General features: G+C 34.9%; 1 protein-coding gene across 3 annotated transcripts in view; it reads left to right on the forward strand.

Annotated features, from left to right (window-relative positions):
* Positions 1 to 5,804, forward strand: part of INO80C (INO80 complex subunit C) — a 58,476-nt gene extending 52,672 nt beyond the window's left edge. For all 3 annotated transcript variants that reach the window (XM_012541177.3, XM_031946064.1, XM_031946062.1), the window contains exon 5: positions 3,781 to 5,804. In XM_012541177.3, coding sequence (XP_012396631.2) covers positions 3,781 to 3,912 — 132 coding nt within the window. In that variant the 3' untranslated portion in view covers positions 3,913 to 5,804. The remainder of the gene's footprint in view (positions 1 to 3,780) is intronic.
* Positions 5,805 to 23,477: the final 17,673 nt, after the last annotated feature.

The raw sequence follows: 23,477 nt of genomic DNA on the forward strand, positions 1-23,477 counted from the left end.
TCCATCCTTCATGTGTGAAAATGATGTTGTTGACTTTGCCAAAGGATATTTCCTTTGAGTAGTTTTTCTGGTGGTGATGTTCTGCTCTAGTGCCTTGCCATGAAGTAGAGGTGAGGGTCAGCTTTTGAAGATTGTCCCCTAGAAGCAGAGTCTGGAAAGGATTTGAGTCCAGCCTTCGTGAGGAGGACAGCTAAGCTAAATTTAGAGAGCCCAGTCACCACCAAGACTGACCACTAACTAGGTGATGAAATTTTTTTTCCGCCACAGCAATTCATGGAACAGCCTACTCAGGCACAGGCGGCATTGTATTTTTGCATCTTTGGAGGGGTATAGTCACATAATTGAAATAACAGATCCTTGAAATATTAAAGATGGATGGAAAACTGAACCATTCCTTCTGAAAGCTTTTTTTTTTTTTTGTGACAAACTACTTGTTTGTAAGATTGTCTTGACTAGGAAAGGCAGCCCATTCATATGCAAAGAGCATTGCTCTGAGAGACGGGAAACCTGTTGCTAGTATCCTCTTCACTTCCTGACCCACCTGTGAACCCCTGGACCAGTCAGTGCAGTGACCTGGGACAGGGCGGTGGAGGGCCTGGCTCACAGGTTGAAATCCTGCTCCTAATACTTGGTAGCTGGGGACTTGGGGAAGGACATTTTTGAGCCTCAGTTTTCTCTTCTGTAAAATGAAGAGAATTAACTAAATGACTTGGCTTTAAGTCGGTTTTCCTATGAGATCTGAGGATTTATCCCAGCTCTTTCACTGATGTCTGTGTAATTGTGGACAAGTCTGTGAACACTTTTGGGTCTTCATTACTTCAACTGTAAAATGGGAATAAGAATACCTTAGTCACATAAAACAGACTTGAATCAGATTATCTTTTAAGGTACTTTTTAATTTTAAATTTGTGATTATTTGTAAAGAGGGCAGCTATACCAAAAGATCATTCAACTTCTCTGTGCATTACATTCAAGATAATTTGCCTTTTGATTTATTGATATATTTTATTTTGACAGAGGAGATATATCTCAGCTAATATGGAAATACCCCACAAATTGTATTACCTAAAAATAATTGTTTGAAAGTATTAATTAGAACTTCCCCCCTCTCCCAGTCAATAAGCATTTACTAAATACTTTCTATGCACCAAGCACTGAGTACTAAGTAGTAGGATTACAAAGGAAAATTTAAAAATAAAACAAAAAAAAGTATGTCCTTAGGGAGCTTCCATTTTAATGGGAAAGAGAATAGGTGCATAAATATATATATGAGATACACAGAAGAAAAGACACTTGTAGTTGTGAGGGACTAGGAACCTTAGGAAGAATCACAAACTGCTGGCCAGTTTCCTTATCTATTGGAGTACCTGTCATTTTCTACTTTGATAGATTACTGTTTGTTAACAAAAAGGAATTATACTTTAATTTTAGTAATTTAGTATAGTAATAGTGTCACCTCTTGTTTTTTACCTGACTTTTATAAAACTATTATCTTGGTCATTGCTGCACATTTAGTGATTTTTTTTTTCTTATTAGGAAAACAAGTGCATTATTGCATTGGCATTACTTATTGAGGAAATTATCTGGCTTGTATTGAGTATTAAATCAGCATTTCACTTAGGCAAAAGAGGAAATGTAGAAGAAAGAATTGGACCATTTGCTTTTGAAATGCATACATGTTGAAGTTTTTAAAAAGCCCTTATCCTTTGAGTGTTTGTGGTTAGATAGTTAAGGTCCCTAATGGAGATAGCATGTAATATTGTAATAAGAACATTGCCTCTTGGAGATAGGAGACCCAGATTTTAATCCTGTCTCTGCCTCTAATTACCTCTGTTATCTCAAGCAAGCCCCATAATTTTTCTGGTCCTTGATGTCCTCATCTATAAAAGGAAGAGAATAGACTATTTGTAAGGCTCCTTTCCAGATCTTTTTGAAATTTGACTTTTTCAACTTTGCTATTATCAAAGAAAATAAAATCATCCAATTTGTTGTGTGGATAAAAATTATTTATAAGCTTTAAATTTTATGTCTTCCATCAAAGTATAGGAGTCCTGTTCTTAGAAACTGACCAACATACAGACAAAAGCTTCATATGTGATACTATATTTATGGCACTAATTTTGCTTATAAAAATGTTTATTAAAACTTTAGAACCACTTACTTTTTATAGCTGTTACTCTTATAGTTGTGTCTCCAGAAAGCAGCATGCTTTACAAAAATGTCCTAAGTATTTAAAAAGTGATGTTATGAAGTTTGGGCTTTTCCATCAGCGTTTTCATTCTGGGTAGAGCAGATTCAAAAGGGAGTCTCAAATAATGACTCCTAGGTTATCCTAATGAAATGGTAGTTGAAATCTTTGTTATTAACATTTAAGCTAAGGATCTATATTGATTTCAACAAATGTATATTACTAAACACGTTGAGAGTTTGAAGGAAAAAGACACAAGTCCTGTCCTCATGAAGCTTATAGTTTGATAGGGGAGATATTATATATGCTTATCATTACAATACAACTTATTATATGTAAATGCATTATGAAATGGATGAAATGCTTTGTTCAAAAAAGGTCAGGAGATTTAGAAAACAATAGAAGTGACAATTAAACTGTACCTTGACATATGGACAGAGATTGGGCACATGTTCTTTTCCAATATTTCAATGTGTAGGGTGTTGCAAATTCACTCTTATCAGTAGTTTTTGTGTTAATTGTTACATGATCATATAGCTGTCCAAACTGATATAATATCACAAGTGAAATAGCAATATGTCTGGAGTCAAGAGTTAGAAATACATCATGTAAAATAATAATTATCAGATACAAAAGTCTGTGTCCACATCTTGGATCTAACATTTTGGGGAAAATAAATTCTAATAAGGTAGTGAAACTTAGTAGTAGTTAATATTTCTTCAGTTAACCTCTGCTTAATATCAGTTCCATTAAAGGATATTAGATTATGATGAAAAAAGAAACCTGGACCCAACAAAATCTAAACTCATATTTTTTTCATATGAAGTATTTATAGAACAATTTATTTTTGGTAAAAAAAGAAATACTGTTTGGTTTTTTTTTTTTGTTGTTGTTTGTTTGTTTTTTGGTTTTTTTACTACTACTACTACATTTTCTAGATAAGATATGGTGATACAGAGAAGTCAAGTAATTTAAGCAATTTGAGAAAAATTCTCAGGGGGAAAAATAGACTTTTCATTGATTGAAGTCCACAAGTCTTTATTGGTTTCAGCTCAATTATTCCTTTTTCAACTAAATCATTCTTATCCTTTGTTCACACACAGATAATCTATATTGGAGCAGATATTCTATGCATGGGAAGTTAACAAATAGATATTAGCACTTTTTTATAATTTTTAAACTGAGTTCTGAATTTTCTTGAAATCATTAGGAGCAGCTAGCTTCCTTTGAGCTATGTAGGAAGTGGGCATTATCTCAGTCTTGCATAGTGAAGCAAAAGCAGAAAGAGAGGAGGAACATGATGTATATGGATGGGGAGTAAAGATCTTGGTCATAACGGCTTCCTATTCTGCTAATGAGAAACACTGCTGGAAGCCTGTTGCAGAGCTCTAAATGATTAACTAGACTTGGGTAGATTAATGAATCTCTACTTAAGTGAACAATTTAGTTCTTTCTCAGTGGCAACATAAAACATTTATGTATATACATTCAACTTTTAAAATAATTTATAATTTAAAAATAATTTGCACTTTAAATTTTTTTTGCATAGATATTCCTTTGATTTATATTCATCATTAATGTTTCTCTTCCAGGCAAACTATACAGATCCACAGAGCAAGTTAAGATTCAGCACGATTGAAGAATTTGCTTACATTCGGATGCTCCCTTCAGATGTAGTTACTGGCTACCTGGCCCTGAGAAAGGCCACAAGCATAGTTCCCTAGGCCTGGGGAAATTTCTGAGGGGAAGCTTGGAACTTTTTCAAAGGCAGACTTTGGACTCAAGATTTTGTTTCCAGGAAACATTCATATTGTTGTCAATCTGAAAATGCCAGTATTGTGCCTTGGAAAGAATGTTTGGTTTTCATAAAATTTAAGATTTTTCTTTATTTGCTTTTTTAGAAGTTTGACATTTTCAGCTAAATTAAATACTAGCACATTTTGGGTTTGCCCCAAGTATTTGACAAGGAAAATGTAATAAAACATTTTTTATTTATTTCAGTAGTTGGTTCAGCCCAAGCATTTTTTTGAGCTTTTGCCCCCCAGTACATGATAGCTTTCTTATATAATATCCATAACATTTCCATATAATTAAAAATAAGTGTCATTAATACCTTTTGTTTTACAGCAATCATTTTTGTGTATTGTATCCTTCCTTCCTCCCTAAATCAGTTGAAGCCTTAATTTTAACAAAGAAGACATGGTAAGCAAAAATAATGGCAAGAACAGTGACTACAACTGACAACGTATCAAATGTTCTGCTTTCATAGGCTCCCACTTCAGAGCAGGACGAAGAAGACTTTATTTCTTCATCTGCTCTCCTACAATATCGTTGGTTTACACTTGCTCAGAGCTTGGCTTCCCTTTAATGGTCTTTTCATTTCCCTTGCTTTAGTCATTGTATTTTATATCATTTTAAAATAGGTCATGTAGGAACCAAAAGGCTTTCATTGTCTTGGAACTATATACTTGAGAACACTGTGTTCCAGTTCCTCTACTTTGCTAGGAATGAGAAAACTTTGAGTTTATCTAGAATAGAGACGTTAGACATGCACCCTGCCAGCTACTGCCCAAATACTCCTAAGTGCAGCCTGAACCAGATTAAAATATAATTGAGAAATATTTAACAAAATAAATAAGAATATACTAAAACATAGATAACATTATGTTTTAAACCAAAGTCCAAACGCACTGCAGTAGGTCTTATGTTCGGATCAGGATCATTTCTATTTGAGTTTTCCACCACTGATCTAGGATAGAACTTTAAAGAGAATTAAAAAACTAAAAACTGGAAACAAACAAACAAAAATGTCTGAAACAAAAGTTTAGCAGGGATCTGAGATCTGTGAACTTTATTTTTTAACTTTTTAAATATAATTGGTGTTTCAATATGATAGGTTTCCTTTGTAATGTTTGTATTTTATGTTTTTTCAAATTTTATGCTGAGAAGAGTACTATAGGTATCACTTTCCAAAAGGATCTTCCAAAAGGGATTGGGACACAAAATTTTTTTACAAATGTTAGGTCTAATGAATCAGGACTATTTTATTTGAAAAATAGAGAAGCTTTGTCTTTAGACTTGATTTTTTTCTCTCTCTCTCTCTAAGGCTCTCTCCTTTAGAGGATTCATCTGTTGTCATGGCTTCTGCTCACACTTCTATGCTTTTTCCTACTTGCCAAACTGGTCAGATGAGCTCAATTATTCTTTGAAACTGAGATGGGCTCAGTGGTCTATCACGGTTGTGTGCTAAAGCTTTAGGGTGGATTTGGGGCTTATGCCAAGGATACTACACTGTGGTGACGCATTATCAAATCTAATCTGTCCAAAAGAAATAGCCTCATTCAGAAACAATAGATTTATTCTTGAGGTTCTTTGAGGAAGAGGTAAGTAAAAATTGTAAATATTAGGATAATTTCTCTTTATTGTTCTGTAGTTAGGGGCCTGAGGCATGTCCCATTTTTTTTTTTTCCCTTCTGTTCTTTTGTAGCTGTATATTCAAACTTGTACTGTTTCTGTACTTATGTACCATTCTCTTAGATTCAATTCAAAGAATTTGAGATTTGGGTGGTACTTAACAACCATTTATACCAAAAAAAAAAAAAAAAAAAAAAAAAAAGACTCCTTACTAAAATATATACAACAAGACATTCTTCAGTCCCTGCTTGGAAGATTTCCAAGGAGGAGAGCCACCACATCTTGAGGCAACCTATTCCACTTTTTGAACACCTTGAATTGTTAGGAGGTTTTTCCTGCATCAAGCCCAAAATATGCCTTTAAAATTTATATACATTATTCCTGGTTCTGCTCTCTGAGGCCTAAATGAAAAGGTCTAATCTCTTTGCCACAGAAGTCCTCCAAATACAAATACAGCTACCATACTCAAGATCCATTTTTTTCTTCAGGCTAAATATGTCCAAGTTTTTCAACCTGTTCTCATATATCACAAATTCAAAGCCTTTGACCATCCTGGTTGTATTCCTTTAGATACTCTCCAATTTGTTAGTATCTTGCTCCATGATACCTAGAATGGAATATATGGCTTCAGAGGAAGATGGAGTGCAAGAGGGCTATCTTCTCCCTTTTTTTAGAAGCAATGTCCCTCTTAATGCAGCCCAAGATTATAGTCTTTTAGCATTTTTGACAGCTTTGTCACATTGCTGGCTCACATTGAGCTTGCAGTCAATTAAAACTCTCAGATTTCTTTCAAACAAGAATCTACCCATAACCCCTCCCTTAAATGTCAAGTAATCCAATATATGTTAAAATATGTGCAGTTCTTCTAAACATATTTCCACAGTTATGCTGCACAAGACAAATCAAATCAAAAAGGAACAAAATGAGAAAAAAAAACAAAATGCAAGCAAACAACAAAAAAGGGTAAAAATACTATGTTGTGATCCACACTCAATCCCCACAGCTCTCTGGGTACAGATGGCTCTTTCCATCACGAGACCATTGGAGCTGACCTGAATCACCTCTGTCAGAATTGATCATTGTATATTCTTGCTGTTGCTGTGTACAAAAGATAGTTTTCAATATTCATCTTTGCAGAACTTTGTGTTCCAAATTTTTCTCCTTTTTTTCCTCCCCCTTCCTCTTCTCTTAAACAGCAAGCAATCCAATATAGGTTAAGCACATACAATTCTTTTAAACATACTTCTGGAATGTATTCATCATGCTGTGCAAAAAAAGAAAAGAAGAAAATCAGATCAAAAGGGGGAAAAAACATAAGAAGGAAAAAAAGCAAGCAAACAATAACAAAAAGGTGAAAATCCTATGCTTTGATCCACATTCAGTCTCCACACTTCTTTCTCTGGATGTGGATGGCTCTACCACAAGCCTATTGATTGCGTTGGATCATCTCATTGTTAAAAAGAACCAAGTCTATCATAGTTGGCCAACCATCTCTTTAATAATCTCTTCCAATTTTTAATGAGAAACCTAAGTCAAGCTCATTGTTTTACAATTTGCAGACTGTTAATTTTTCCTTTTTTTTTTTTCTCTTAAATAAATTGGAATGTTATTTGCTGTCCTCTAAGTCTTGAGGTGCCTCTTCTGTTTTGCATGACCTTTTAGATATAACTGATAATAGTGATAGCTGATTGCAATATCTGTCATTTCCTTCCAGGACCCAGAAATATAGTTCATGTGAGCCATATGATTTGAATTCATTGTACTTAGGTGCTTTCTACTAGCTCCTTAATTTGACTATCAACTCCTATTAGTCGTTTTTTCTCTTATCATTTCCAATGTAAAGGTCATTGTCCTTTGCATAGAAAACTGAGAATTGAAGAGCTCATTTTATTGTTGGTGTTTGCCCAATCCACTTCAAGCAAAGGTCCTGTCACTTTTTTGATCTTTTTTTTCTCCCAATTCTGTAAGGTAACAAAACTATCCTTTTTATAATCTTTTTACTCAGAAGGTATAATGAGAAATCTGTCTGTTTTGCTTTCCCTGCTTTTAACTAAATCATTTAAAGAATAACTTTCCCTTTAAAATAGGTTTAGGGCCTGAATGATACATAACATGTTTTGTCTCATCCATTGGATTCCAGAAGCCAATATGGGAATTGATTACACCTGATTGACAAATTGCCCATTGTTCAATCCTAGAGAGGTAAGGCAGCCTTTAAACAAAGCTGGCCGATGTATTATTCACTGAATCCATACTCTTGTGACCTAGCACATCTTAACAAAACCTATTTCTCTTTGTTCTGAGAAGCCACTATAATCATTATATCAGGTCAGCACTTTTGACTCTCATTTCCTTGAATACATCTCAACCATTAACTGGTTCAGCATCTTCAACTCCCTAGGTTCACTTTCCCCATATAAGAATGATTCAAATTGTAGTTTTCTTTTGTCTTTCCGGTCCAAAGATCATCCCTCTAAGAAGAAAAAGTCAAATAAAAATTGTCCTCAATTGTCCATTATCATTTTATCTATCCCTTTCAGGGCTCCTTCCTTTGAGCTTCTTTTGTTTCTGTAACATTACTTTTTTCTTTTTTAAAAAATGTTTTTAAAACACTTAAATCTAGTTTTCAAGCAATTAGATCACTCCAGGTAGGAACATATATCCCAAGGCCTTAGTTATGTCATATTCATAACTCAGTACTGGGGGTCTTCTACACTCTCCTAAGTGGCCAAATGTTCCTATAATCTGACCTTTTCAGGAAACCATAGATACTTACCTTCTTGTGAAGCAAGCCACCCTGAGTCTGAGCAGGGAATTGAAATATAAGATAGGTAAGAAGAAAGTAAGTTATTTTGAATGAGAAATAGTATTGGAGATTATAAGATAGACAACAAGGCCCCTTATAGAAATTTATTCTGAAACTCAAAAAGGCTAGGACAGAACCCAAGCAAAAGAAAGGCATATTGGCGCTTCCAAAGACATGACGTTTAGGTGAGTGTTTTGTTATTTGCAGACAGTATTTATCACCCTCCTGCTACCAGCCAATTTTTCTTCTAACTGGTATTTGTTTTCATTTTTTAAAAAAAGTGATAGAAGCGAAGGATTTGGTTCCTATAGTTATTGCTCTTAACTGTTGAAATGTACCCTTGGATTTAAAGCCTCTAGTGAGGGAGAAACAATTTATCTCGCCATTTTCAGCTTTGTGGAATTTGGATTATAGAACATATCCTCTTGTTCTGAGGTCTAAAAATCTGCCTTTTCTCAATTTTCACCAATTGCTTCAGGTTCTTCCTTTGGGAGTCAAGCCAAATAAATCTAATTAATTTTCTTTTTTTTTTATGAACTTAAAAATATTTATTTCATTAAACATTTCCCAAGTATATTTTTAAAAATTTTTAACTTTAATTTTTTTTTTTAATTTGAGTTTCAAATCAACTCCTTCCCAGCCTTCCCTCATCTGTTGAGAAGGCAAACAATAAGATACAGATTATATAAGCGAAGTCATGTAAAAAATATAACCTAATTAATTTTCCTCACAAAATTCCTTCAAATGCTTAAAATATGTCTTCTCTTAAGTACCTGCTTCTCCAGTCCCTTCAACCAACTTTCATGTATAATATACTTATGGGCCCTCCACCACACTAGTTATCTTCCTCTGGAAACTCTTTGGTTTATCAGTATCCTTTCTAAAACACTAGACACAGTCCTTGAGATTTGCTCTGTCTGTTCAGGGCGGAGGTGAACAAGATGATCCTAACAGAGAGACTGTTGCCTAAGATAATTGAATTAGCATTTTTAGCTGCCACATTATAACTGGCCTAATCCCTGTCCAATATGGATATCATAAGGCTCAAGTGAAGTAGTCCTCATTCATATTTATATAGTATTTACCAAATTCTGCTACAACTTAAACATCTATGTCTGCGAAAGGAACTTTTTTCAATTTTTTCTTCACATGCTATAATTTTGAGACTATTAATCCCTTTCCTTAATACTCCCTTCTTTCTAGATTTTGGGATGCCATTCACTCTTGGTTTTTCTACCTATCTCACTACTTTTTCTCACTTTCCTTTTCTGGATCCTATGCCAGATTATGTTCTTTAACTATAGGTGTCTCTGAGTTCTATTCTAGGCCCTTTTTTCTTCTCTTTACATTCTTTATACGGTGATATCATCAGCTTCCATGGACTGAATGATCAGCTCTATATTTATGGTTCTTAAATCCACCTATCCTGCAGACCCCAACTGCTTTGATGACCTCTAATTACATTATCTTGAACTGCTTTTCAGAGATCTTAAAATGGATGGCATTTTAAATTCAACAGGTCCAAAAACACTATCCCCTTAAACTGCCCCTCACTCCTAATTTCCTTACTACTTTAACAAGCAACACAATCCTCCAATGCAATGTTCTCTTCTCTAAATTATATTGTTCTTTGTGAGAGCAGGTTTCTTGGGGAGCTTCTGGAAGCAGCTTTGCTTTCAGTTCTAAGTAATAATCCCAAATGCAGCCAGCTGGTAAAGTCCAAATCCTTTAGCCTTCTGGATCTTGCTTTCAGTGTTCTCCACAGGACAGCCTGCCAGCACTTCTCTGTCTTCCTTTGTTCTGCCCAACTAAATCCTGGCTTCTCAATCTCCCAGAGTGCTCTTTGGCCCTGAGAGCTTCTTGCTTATATGCTGCACACTGAGTTTACTCCAGTCATTACATCACTAGGAAACTTTTATTTGTTGTAGGATTAAATCAATGCTAAATTAGATCTAACCATTGTCTCCTCAATTCTACTGACTTAGCACCTTGTAAGAATTCTAACACTCCAAGTCCCTCAGTCTTGCAACTTAGGTATCCTCACTCTCACTTCCCATATCTAAGATATTGCCACATTCTATAGATTCCACTTCACTTACTCTCTCCAATATGCTCCCTTCTCTTCTCTAACACTATCATCACTTTATCTCTTTGCCCCATCACCTCACACTAGAACTATTGCAAAAAATAATCCACTGGTGGGTCTGCTGCCTCAAACCTCTTCTCATTCCAGTCCATCCTTCACATCAGCACCAAAGGGATTTTCTGAAAGCACAGATCTCACCGTTGTCACCGCTCAACTCAATAAACTCCAGTGGCTTCTTATTGCCTTCAGGATCGAACATAAAATCCTCTGTTGTTCAAAGCACTTTATCATTTAACCCTCACCTCCCTTTCCAGTCTTCGAACACTTTGCTGTTCAACACATAAACTTTAATGCAGTGACAGTGGCCTCCTTGTTCCACAGACAAGATACTCCGATTCTCAGCTCTTGAGTATCTTCTCTGACTCTCCTATGACTAGAATATTCTCCTTATTCATCTTGGCCTCCTTTCCTGGTTTCCTTTAAGTCCCAACTAAAATCTCATCTTCTATATTCAAACAGAATGTTCCCCAATGTAACAGAATCAGATTAAAATGTAATTTGGATATTTTTAACAAAAATCAATAGAAAATAGATATTAACATGTATTTTTTCTAATATGTGACCCACAGAGATCCTTATGTACAGTTTAATGGCCCCCACTTCTATTTGAGTTTTATTCTATAGGAATACCACTTACTCTATAGGAAACTTTTCCCAGTTCTTAGTTCATATCTTCCCTCAATTATTTCCTATTTATCCTATATTAGCTTATTTGTACATATGCCTCTGTTTATTGACTCCCCCATTAAATTGTAATTGAGGACAAGGACTGTTTTTTCTCCAACACTTAGTACAGTGCCTGGCATATAGTAAGTGCTTTATACATGTTTAGTGACTCATTTTTTGACTTGAAAAGAATTAAATACCATAATGATATATATTGACATTATTTGATAATTCTACTAGTACCATCCCAGCTGTATTCAGACAAGCAACCCCACCTGAGGCTTTTACTGTAGTGGAAAAACCAACTAAAGAAGGCGAGGCTCCAAAATTGTTGAGAGCATTTACTACTGTAGTTTCTCTAGTGCTCTGGGAATGGAAGTTTACAGTCAGTTTGACTTCTCCAGAAACTGACACTGTTTTTGAAGAATCCAGGATTGTGTCTTCCTGTGAGAGGCCTTATTTTCCCTTTTCACATCTGGAACACTTTTATTTCCACATTGATTGCCACATGATGTAATAATCCAATATTCAAGATAGTCAACATAGGGCTGGTTGGGAGGCTACCAAGATGGCTATCATATGAAGACACTTGGACAGTCAGAGTTAGCCCATCCTATCCCATCTACATGCCCCAATATCATTACTAATGATCCCAACTATTCTTTGTGAAAGGTATAAGGCCCAAGGCTCAGTGGGAGACATAGAACCCTAGTCTAGTACAGATATTCTGGGAAATGAGGTATCTTAAACCTCCAATAGTAAGGTCCATACTTTCATAGACCCCCTAAGGCTTAGGAAAACTTGGAGAAGGAAATAAACAGACTCCATGCTCGTGTGTAAGATTTCCATGTCAATAGGAACCTGGGAATGGCAATCCTGGAACTGATTGGAGATTGCTATGGTAGGAAATATGCCTCTGAATGTCAGCACCTTTAGGCAAAGCCCTGATTTCTCTGTCCTAATTATGACTTTGCCTTGCTGTCTTAAAACTGAAAGGCATAGAGGAAGAACACTAAAGCATTTGGTTTTGAAAACATTTGGGTTTGAATCCTGATGGACATTAGCTATGTCACTATAGACAAATCACTTTTTTTTATTAAAGCTTTTTATTTTCAAAATATATACATGGATAATTTTCAACATTGACCTTACAAAAACTTGTCTTCTAATTTTTTTCCCTCCCTTTCCCCTATTGCCTCTCCTAGATGGCAAGTAATCCAATATATGTTAAACATGTGCAATTTTTCTCTATATATTTCCACAAATATCATGCTGCACAAGAAAAATCAGATCAAAAAGGAAAAAATGAGAAAGAAAACAAAATGCAAGCAAACAACAAAAAGAGTGAAAATACTAGGTTGTGATTCACATTCAGTTCCCACTTTTCTTCTCTCTGGGTGTAGCTGACTCTCTTCATCATAAGACTGTAGGAGGAACTGCTCTGAGCCATTCATTGTTGACAAGAGCCATAGATAAGTTACTCAACTCAGTTTCCTAATCTGTTAAAGTAGGCTAATATTAGTAGTAGTTCCTATGTTATAGGATATGTTGATAAGATCAAATAAGATAATTTATATAAAACATTTTGCAAATCTTCAAATATAAATGGCAGTTATGTAAACACTTAATAGCTAAAACAACTTTTACAAACCTCTTCCTCATAAACATCTCAACTGCTTTCAATCTTAGGGGCAGATAATTATAAATTCTGTTGTTGAATTATTTTTTTCAGTTGTGTCCATTTTTTGGGAAAAGCCCCATTTGGCATTTTTGTGGCAAAGAGACTGGAGTGGTTTGCCATTTCCTTTTCAAGCTCATTTCACATGTGAGGAAATTAGGACAGACAGAATTAAATGCGTCTCTGAGTCAGACAACTAGTAAATGTCTGAGGCCAGATTTGAACTCAGAAGATGAATCTTCCTGGTCTGACCCTCTATCCATTGGACCACCTAGCTGCCCCCATGTAAAATCTCTATGCCAATTTATTCCACAATGTTATAATATTCACAGATATCCCCTCATCACAGGAGTACTCACTTCCCTTGGGCTCCCTAATCTTGATCTCAAGTAGATAACCTGTCATTTCATGATATCCGGGGTCTCACAAATTGTCTATGATGGGTTTTCTAAAACTGGTTACCTCACTTCCCTCTTGTGAAAGATAGACAGGGTTTTGAGCCTTAGACTTTTGCTAACTTTTGTTAGTCTCTCAGAGATATTAGCTCTTCTGAACTTTAGCTTTTCCTTTGACTCATTAATTTTTACTACTTTCTAAATCTCTCTTGATCATTGACCTGCAACTAGAGGTACTGAGCTTCAAGGCTTCCTTGTTCCTTCAACCTGCTTGCCTCCTAGGGCTCAAGAGTCTGTTGTATCTAGTCCCCAATGATCTTTACCACCTTAATCTTCTGTGGTCCTCTTACCTGGGTGCCAGAATATGGCATCTAGCACCTCTTTTTTATCCTATCTCTATCTCCAAATTTTCTAGACATTGCATTTACTATTTTATTTACAAGGGAAGGCAAAAAGCATATACTAAATTCAAAAATAATATGTTTGGGTAAGGCAATTAAAAGCATTATAAAAAGAAATTGCTCAATCCTTTTTTTTAACACAGACTTTTACTATTTTTTATTTTCTAAAGGTTTTGGAGGTAATTGACTTAATTTTTTTTAAATTTAATTTAATTTAATTTTTTATTTAATAGCCTTTTATTTACAGGTTATATGTATGGGTAACTTTACAGCATTAACAATTGCCAAACCTCTTGTTCCAATTTTTCACTTCTTACCCCCTACCCCCTCCCCCAGATGGCAGGATGACCAGTAGATGTTAAATATATTAAAATATAAATTAGATACACAATAAGTATACATGACCAAACTGTTATTTTGCTGTACAAAAAGAATCAGACTCTGAAATATTGTACAATTAGCTTGTGAAGGAAATCAAAAATGCAGGTGGGCATGAATATAGGGATTGGGAATTCAATGTAATGGTTTTTAGTCATCTCCCAGAGTTCTTTCTCTGGGCGTAGCTGGTTCAGTTCATTACTGCTCCATTGGAAATGATTTGGTTGATCTCATTGCTGAGGATGGCCAGGTCGATCAGAACTGGTCGTCATATAGTATTGTTGTTGAAGTATATAATGATCTCTTGGCCCTGCTTGTTTCACTCAGCATTCGTTCGTGTAAGTTCGTGTAAGTCTCTCCAGACCTTTCTGAAATCATCCTTTTGGTCATTTCTTACAGAACAATAATATTCCATAATATTTATATACCACAATTTATTTAGCCATTCTCCAACTGATGGGCATCCACTCAGTTTCCAGTTTCTGGCCACTACAAAAGGGCTGCCACAAACATTCGTGCACATACAGGTCCCTTTGCCTTCTTTATGATCTCTTTGGGATATAAGCCCAGTAGTAACACTACTGGATCAAAGGGGTATGCACAGTTTGATAACTTTTTGAGCATAGTTCCAAATTGCTCTCCAGAATGGTTGGATTCGTTCACAACTCCACCAACAATGAAATTGCTCAATCCTAAATTGAGTTTTCTAAGATTTTCATTCTGTCTTGGCCAATGAGCCTCCCCCCATCCGCAACTTTTTTTGGAACATCATGTTCCACTTTATCAAGAGAGTGGAATCTTTTACTCCAACTCTCTCCCTTCATCTCACCATCTCACATTCCTTACCCTTCCCCCCCCCTTATGTATGTATGTGTGTATGTATGTATACACATATATTCCCACACATATTTATATGTATACTGTGTATATGTATTCACACATATGCATATGGGTAAGTAGATAGGTATTTATAGTGATTTGGGATTCTCTTTCCTGGTTATACTAGATTGAGTTCATTTATCCCTTCAATAATCCCAGACTCAATTTTTCCTTCATCAGAAAGCCCCCTTTGTTGCATTGAATATATTAGGATTTTTTGCCCATATTATTACCTAATTTTTTTGGGGGGGAGAGGGATGTAGGGAGGAAGACAATTGGGATTAAGTCACTTGCCCAGAGTTGCACAGATAGTAAATATCAAATGTCCAAGTGTCAAATTTGAGTTCAGGTCCTCCTGACTCCAGAGCCAGCACTCTAACCACTGTGCCACCTAGCTGCTCCCATATGTATCTTAAATATATCAATTTATATGAATACTCTCTTTTTTAGAGTGTTCCTACTTTGATACAGGGACTGCTTTCACCTTTCTTTGTATCCAAAACTTAGTACATAATAAATGCTTAATAAATACTTGTTGATTGATTCTGTTAGTATATAAAAATGAGTCCTCATATATAGGAACAAAGAGTAGGGCAACAATTCCTCTGTTTCCAAGTCTTTTCCCCAATTAAGGAAATGTTGGTTCCCTATGTGATCACAAGGCAAGTGATATATAATGTCTGATACTTAAATTTTTTTCTTTTTTCTTTTTTCTTTTTTTTCTCACTAGTATTTTATTTATCCAAATATATGCAAAGATAGTTTTCAACATTTATTTTTGTAAGACTTTGTTCCAAATTTTTCTTCCTATGTCCCCCTTCCTCCAGAAGGCAAGCATGATGTACGTTAAATATGTGCAATCCTTATAAACATATTTCCGTATTTGTCATGTTGTGCAAGTAAAATCTAATACTTAATTGTATCTACTGAAACCATGATGACTATTAACATTAGAAAGGAAGTAAGTATTTAATGTTACAGGGTAGATTGTTGGGACATTTAGCTGCTTGGGATGGAACAGAAAACCATGTTGGTTCCTGGGACTGAATCATCTTTTGTTTTTAAAGGGGACCAGTGACATTTTAAATGATGTCTTGACTTGCATATGAATTGGATTTTAGTGAGGCAGAGTTGCACAAAGGCATCAGCCTCTTTCTCTTTTCCTGAGCCATTAGAAATCTAGTGGCAAGAGATGACCTTGGTGTCTTCAATGCATGGCCAACTTTATGCATCCCACAACATTAGCTTTAGCCACCTTCATGGACAGGGGAACAAACTGTTCTCATCCATCCAGAGTAAGTCCTCACATGCTTGGCGTACACAGGAGGTTCGGGAGCATGAGCACCTCTGGTGTGAGCTCTTATCAAGATCTTCTCAGAGTGTTCATCTACCTTTCACCCAACTCTCAACTGTGATTCCCAGAAGTTGTAGCATACCCAGCAGCTACTGCCACATGAAGCCATCTTGGCAGACTGACTAAACCAAGCTGAGGGTAGCCAACCAGACTCAAATCTGGCAGTGAGTGAGAGGAATCAGGTACTTAATCATGTCTATGATATAACAAAGAATTATACCTACATATATAATGCTCTCTATGTCTTACAAATATATATAAAGAAGGATCAAAAGAGACATAGAAACAAAGCTGGAGTTGTTGGGATAATTGAATGATAGGGAAGACTTTACTTTGCTTTAGACTGGAGAGGATAGGAAAAAATGGCAAATGTGGAGTTAAAACACAAGATATATAAGGATAGAGAAGGGAACATTTAGTTGCCCTTGAAGACTTCAAGTTCCTTGGCCAAGACAAACTAGATGATTTTCATTGACACTTATATACCACTTTAAAGTCTGCAATACACTCGATATATCTGATTTCCTTTGTGTCTTCCCTAAACCCCATGGGTACTGAAAGAGCTGGCAATGTGACTATTGAACCATTGTTAGGACTCTTTTAGTAACCATGGATAATAGGATAAGGACTTCTCCAGGATGGGAGAAAAGTAAATGTTATCCTAGTTTTTGAAGCTGAGAGTGGAATTGGCAGAATGTAAACGTGTAACTTTGGCCTCATTTCCTGGGAAAATCCGAGAATATATTATTAAAATGACATAACAGTACAGTCAGATAAATGAAGGTGATTGAATGACTAGTATTCATTAATTGGTTGATGTTAACCTGGAAGGAATCCTCTAGTGAAATACTCAGGAATCTGTTCTTGGTCTTATCAAGTTTGCAGATAACAAAAAATGTTAAGGTGGAAGGCGAATAATTTAATATAATTCATGACAATGTCAAACTATAAATCTCAACAGGTTAGAGTGTTGGGTAAAATTTTGAAAAATTTGTTAAAGGCAAATATTAAACTTATACTTGGATTTAAAAGTTTATAATCCAAGATGGAGGTAATATGGCTAAATAATCATGTGTCTGAAAAAGCTCTGGAGGTTTTAATGCATTTCAAAATCAATATGAATTAATAGTGCAAAATGGTAGAGGGAAGAGTGGCCAGTTAGGAACCTAAGAAAGAGCAATTTTTTCTCTTGCTCCATAGCAAATGAGAAATATTTCTCAAGAGAAAGAAGCAATGTCAATGGGGGGGGGGGGGGGGAGAGAATATTTAGGAAAAGAGTATAATCATTTCCAACTTGTTCTGTTTTATTCTTCTTTCTGACTGATTTCTCCAGCATGCCCCAGAAAGCTCATTATTGGGATGACCTCATAATTCTGTAAGATATCACTAGCTTTGATGTTCCACCTCAACACCTCTCTGTTTCCTTAATTGGAGGATAGGGCTAGAAAAATCAAACCTCAATTTAAGAAAAGAGCCCAGCTCAGACATCTTATGTCTCAACTGGCTGTACTACTTTGGGACTTCTCTGATTAATTTGTCTACCCTGACCCCTTATTGTATACATTTCTTTCCCTCCTCCACTTCTGCTTTTCAATTTTCTTTTCATGTTTTGTCTTCCTCCATTATATTGTAAATTCTTTCAGAACAGGGACTCCCTTTCTTTCTTTTTTTCATATTTGTATCCCCAGCACTTAGCACAGTGATTGAGACATAGTAGATTCTTAATTAATATTTATTGAATGTTATTGATTAACAGCAGTGTCAGATGCTTCAGAGAAGTCAAGAAAAAGTGATGATTAAGAAAAGATTTGATAGGAAAAAGATAATTGTTAACTTTAAAAAGAGTAGTTTCAATTAAATGCATAGTCCAGGAGGAAGCTGAGTACCTGGAAGAAAAGGATGATAGTGCCCTCAGGTGTAATAGCAAAGTCTAGAATAGTGGTGGGTTAAGAGTGAAAATAATATAATTACAACCCAAACATGCCTGCATAACTTGTACTAGTATTCTTCATACTCAAAATAAAAAAAATTAAAGTGTGTATATGTGTACATTTGCATGTGTATGAAAATGGGGCATCTCCCATTTTCCTACCTTGCAACTGGTTGTTCACAAATACTTGGGATTAATTCATGGTGTTTTTCTTGTCATTCTATGATTCCTCATAGGCTTTAGTTCCATTTTGGAGAGTATAGTTGTGTATAAGTGATACTTCCGTTTCCCCTTTCCTTTATACTATCTATATATATTTATATCTATATAGTTATATAGATATATGTATGTATTCATATTTATATCTATGAGTAAATATTCATAGATTCCTAGAGTTTTTTGGCTGACTTGGAGGTCATATTTTTTCTTTAATTAACATCTTTCCTGTTAGTTTCCAGTTAGTTCCTGAATTTTCTACCTCTTGAGATCTTTGTTAATTGTAGTCTTTTTCTTACTATTTTTCCCTGTTGTTTACTTTTTGACTCCTTTCTCTTTGATTCCAATTTCTCTGGAATCTGCATCTCAACTTTGTTTCAGTTTCACCCTTTCATTGACCTCAATCTCTGACCCAAGCGACTTCTGTGAGGGACAAAGTCTTTTCCCTCAGGTTTAAGAGAATATGTATAGTCACTCACTTATTTCTGACTTAGGTACTTCCTTTCTTCAGTTTCTTTAATTCTGTTGTGGCATAAATCACTGTCATGCTGTTAACCAGCTAGAGAAAGCTCCTGCCTTTTTGCTTTCTTTGGCATTAGTAGGAAAGAGTGATAGTTATGTTACAAAACCTGAAGTCTTACAGCCATACATGCAGGGGTGAATAGTAATAAATTACTTCCATTAGCAATTAGTGGTCAATCTTTTTTGCATTTAGTTCACAGAGTTATTCTGTTTTGGCTTCTTGATATCCTAAACTCTGGAAGCAACTGAGATTGTAAATCTCTTGGGTGTAATTCCTCTTTTGGAGAGGTTTGAGAAGTCACGAGGATCAAAGATTTGTCTATTTTTCTTGATGGCTCAGTCATCATTATAAGCCTTAATAATTGTCCTCTGCTTAAAAAATAAAAACTAACAGTGAATCTATTTCCCAAAGGATGAATTCAAAGGATATTAATAAGAAGTTCTCAAAAGAATTGTAAATTTCTTAACATCCTTATGAAATATGATTAAGTCTCTAATTAGAGAAACATAAATCAAAACAACCTTCAGTTTTCACCTCACTTCTAGTAAGTTTGCAAAAGAATAGTAGAATTATCAAAATTATAGGGACTGTGGAGCACAAACACACTTATGAACTGTTGCTGAAACATGGAATTGGAGCTAATACCCATTCTACAAACAGTTTTGAGTTATGCTAAGGAAATGACTAAAATATCTATGCTCTTTAACCCAGAGATCTCACTACTAAACATATGCCCCAAGGATTTCAAAAGTAATATGAGGCAAAGAGAGAAGAGATCTGTATCATCTTTCTTCTGGAATAATAGACTCCATCTTTTTTTTTTTCTTTTTATTTACACAACATATGCATGGGTAATTTTTCAACATTGACCTTTGCAAAACCTTCTGTTCCAAATTTTCCCCTCCTTCCCCCCACCTCCTCCCCTAAATGGCAGGTAGTCCACTATATGTTAAATATGTTAAATCCAATATATGTATACATATTTATACAGTTATCTTGTTGCACAAGAAAAATCGGATTAAGAAGAAAAAAATAGGAAAGAAAACAGAATGCAAACAACAACAGAAAGAGTGAGAACTAAGTATATGTAAACTAGATAACCATTGTCTCATCAATTCCATTGAGTTAATACTTTGTTTCAAGTATACTTCCACTCTCTGCCCTCTACACTATGTTATGGTCCACACTCAGCTCTCTCTCTGGGTGTAGCTGGTTCTCTTCATCACTGAACAATTGGAACTGGTTTGAATTATCTCATTGTTGAAGAGAGCCACGTCTATTAGAATTGATCATATAGTCTTGTTGAAGTATATAATGATCTCCTGGTCCTGCTCACTTCACTCAGCATCAGTTCATGTAAGTCTCTCCAAGCCTCTCTGTATTCCTCCTGCTGGTCATTTCTTACAGAACAATAATATTCCATAACATTCATATACCACAATTTATTCAGCCATTTTCCTATTAATGGGCATCCATTCAATTTCCAGTTTCTAGCCACTACAAACAGGGCTGCCACAAACATTTTGGCACATACAGGTCCCTTTCCCTTCTTTAGTATCTCTTTGGGATATAAGCCCAGTAATAGCACTGCTGGATCAAAGGGTATGCGCAGTTTGATAACTTTTTGGGCATAATTCCAGATTGCTCTCCAGAATGGTTGGATTCATTCACAACTCCACCAACAATGCATCAGTGTCCCAGCTTTTCTACATCCCCTCCAACATCCCACATTATCTTTTCCTGTCATCTTAGCCAATCTGACAGGTGTGAAGTGGTAAGTTGTCTTAATTTGCATTTCTCTGATCAATAATGGTTTAGAACACCTTTTCATATGTCTAGAAATAGTTTCGATTTCTTCATCTGAAAATTGTCTGATCATATCCTTTGACCATTAATCAATTTGAGAATGGCTTGATTTTTTACAAATTTGAGTCACTTCTCCATATATTTTGGAAATGAGGCCTTTATCAAAATCTTTGAATGTAAAAATGTTTTCCCAGTTTATTGCTTCCCTTATCTTGTCAGCATTAGTTTTGTTTGTACAAAAACTTTTTTAACTTGATATAATCAAAAATTTTTTTTTTTGTGATCAATAATGATCTCTAGTTCTTCCTTGGTCACAAATTCCTTCCTCCTCTACAAATCTGAGAGGTAAACTATCCTAAATTCTTCTAATTTGTTTATAATATCATTCTTTATGTCTAGATCATGAACCCATTTCAATCTTATCTTGGTATACGGTGTTATGTATGGGTTAATTCCTAATTTCTGCCATAACTGGTTTCCAATTTTTCCAGCAATTTTTGTCAAACAGTAAGTTCTTATCCCAAAAGCTGGGGTCTTTGGGTTTGTCAAACACTAGATTGCTATAGTTATTGACTATTTTGTTCTGTGAACCTAATCTATTACACTGATCAACTTCTCTAATTCTTAGCCAGTACCAAAAGGTTTTGATGACCATTGCTTTATAATATAGTTTTAGATCTGGTACAACTAGGACACCATTTGCTTTTTTTTTTTTTTTTTTTTTTTTTTTAATTCTCTTGAAATTCTTGACTTTTTGTTCTTCCAGATGAATTTTGTTGTTATTATTTCTAGATCAGTAAAATAGTTTCTTGGGAGTTTGATTGGTATAGCACTAAATAAATAGATTAGTGTAGGCAGTAATGTCATCTTTATTATATTCGCTTAACCTATCTAAGAGCACTTGATATTTTTCTAATTGTTTAGATCTGACTTTGTGTGGAAAGTGTTTTGTAATTGTGTTCATAAGTTCCTGACTTTCCTTTGGCAGATAGATTCCCAAATATCTTATACTATTGACAGTTATTTTAAATGGAATTTCTCTTTGTATCTTTTGCTATTGAGTTTTGTAGTGATGTATGAACTCCATCTTTTATTGAGCTTCCATTTCAACGTACAACGAACAGTGACATCCATCTTGTTGGATTTTTTTTATTGTTTTACTTTTCCTCAATTTACCTGCTACATTAGTTTTAGAACAAAACAAAATAATTTTCTCTGTTTCTTGGATTAATGAATTTCTGATCCTCAGTGGTCTCCATTTCTTCTCCATACTTCACTTTAGTTATTGATAGAAAAAATTTTGTGTTCAGAGGTCATTTGGTAGACATGAGAATGCTATCAATCAATCAATGTGTTTTTGCCATAGCTTGTAATAAATCACAAACTTCTTTACCTAACCTTTATCCAAATTATATGTGAGCTAGAACTGTTACAGTAGAAAGGATCCATATATACCACAAAATTTCCAGCAGCCTTTCTTGAAGTAGCAAAGAATTGTAAGAAATAACAACATCAACAAATGCTCAACAAATTATGGCAAACCAACAATGAAATAACAAAAACAGTAGCTAGCTTAGAATTTAACTATTTGCAAAGTGCTTTATATATGTTATATCATTTGATAGTCACAACTTTATGAGATAAGTACTATTTTTATTCACATTTTACTGATGAGGAAATTGAGACTGAAAGAGGTTAAGTGACTTGAAGTTGATGTAAAAAAAAAAAAAGCTACCTACAATTTTGATGATAATGATAATGATGATGTTCATATTAGGTTAAGGACCATAACAAAAGAGCAGACAAAAGGATGACTGGATATATTGTTATTTAGCACAAATCTGGGTAAGAAAGCCTGAAAGAAGAAATACATTCCTTGTGACAAACAGAGGATTTTAGGAACTTTGTAAGTCATCTAGCCCAGAGATGTCAGACTTAGATTAAATATGTAATTGGGAAATGTTAAACAATATAAATAATCATAATATAACATGGATACCATTAATTTATGATTTTCTAAGTCAGTATATTGTCCTTTGTTTCTGTTTCATTATGACACAACTGATCTAATTGGCCAGTTCTATATCAGACTAACTCTAGGAGGATGTACTATCAGCAAAAGATGGAGGTCTCTTCACAACCCAGATCCCTGTAAAAAAATAGTTGAAAAGGGAAATCTATTGTTTTTTTTCAGGTCTGTTTCCCAATCACATTTACTAGGCCAACTGCCTGAATTTCATAAGCCCCTTTCTAATTTAAACACTTGGTCTAATATTTCACTTTGTGGTTTAGCAATACTCTTTCAGTAAATCCTAAATGTGCTTGACCAGAAAATGTCACCTGACCAGAAAAAAAAGTAAAAAAAGAAAAAGTCTAGTTTAACACCTTCATTTTACTGATAAGAAAACTGAGAAACAGAGAAGTTAAATAAATTGTACAAAGTCAAACTGGTAATGAATTTTTAGTTTAGAAACCTGAGGGTTTTAAAGAACAATGTTAGGTCCTAGATTTTGAAGATTATCTTTTGAAGATTTTGAAGAACTTCTGAGTTCTTTTGTCCTTGTGGCCAGAACTCTCTGACTAGCCTCTAGGAATTGCCTCTTTTTTTTTTTTTTTAACTTTTAAGGCAAAGAACACACAATTGTGTGTGTGTGTGTGTGTGTGTGTGTGTGTGTGTGTGGCAGAAAAAGAGAGAGG

Source organism: Sarcophilus harrisii, chromosome 1, assembly GCF_902635505.1.
Source record: "Sarcophilus harrisii chromosome 1, mSarHar1.11, whole genome shotgun sequence".
NCBI classification, from domain to species: domain Eukaryota; kingdom Metazoa; phylum Chordata; class Mammalia; order Dasyuromorphia; family Dasyuridae; genus Sarcophilus; species Sarcophilus harrisii.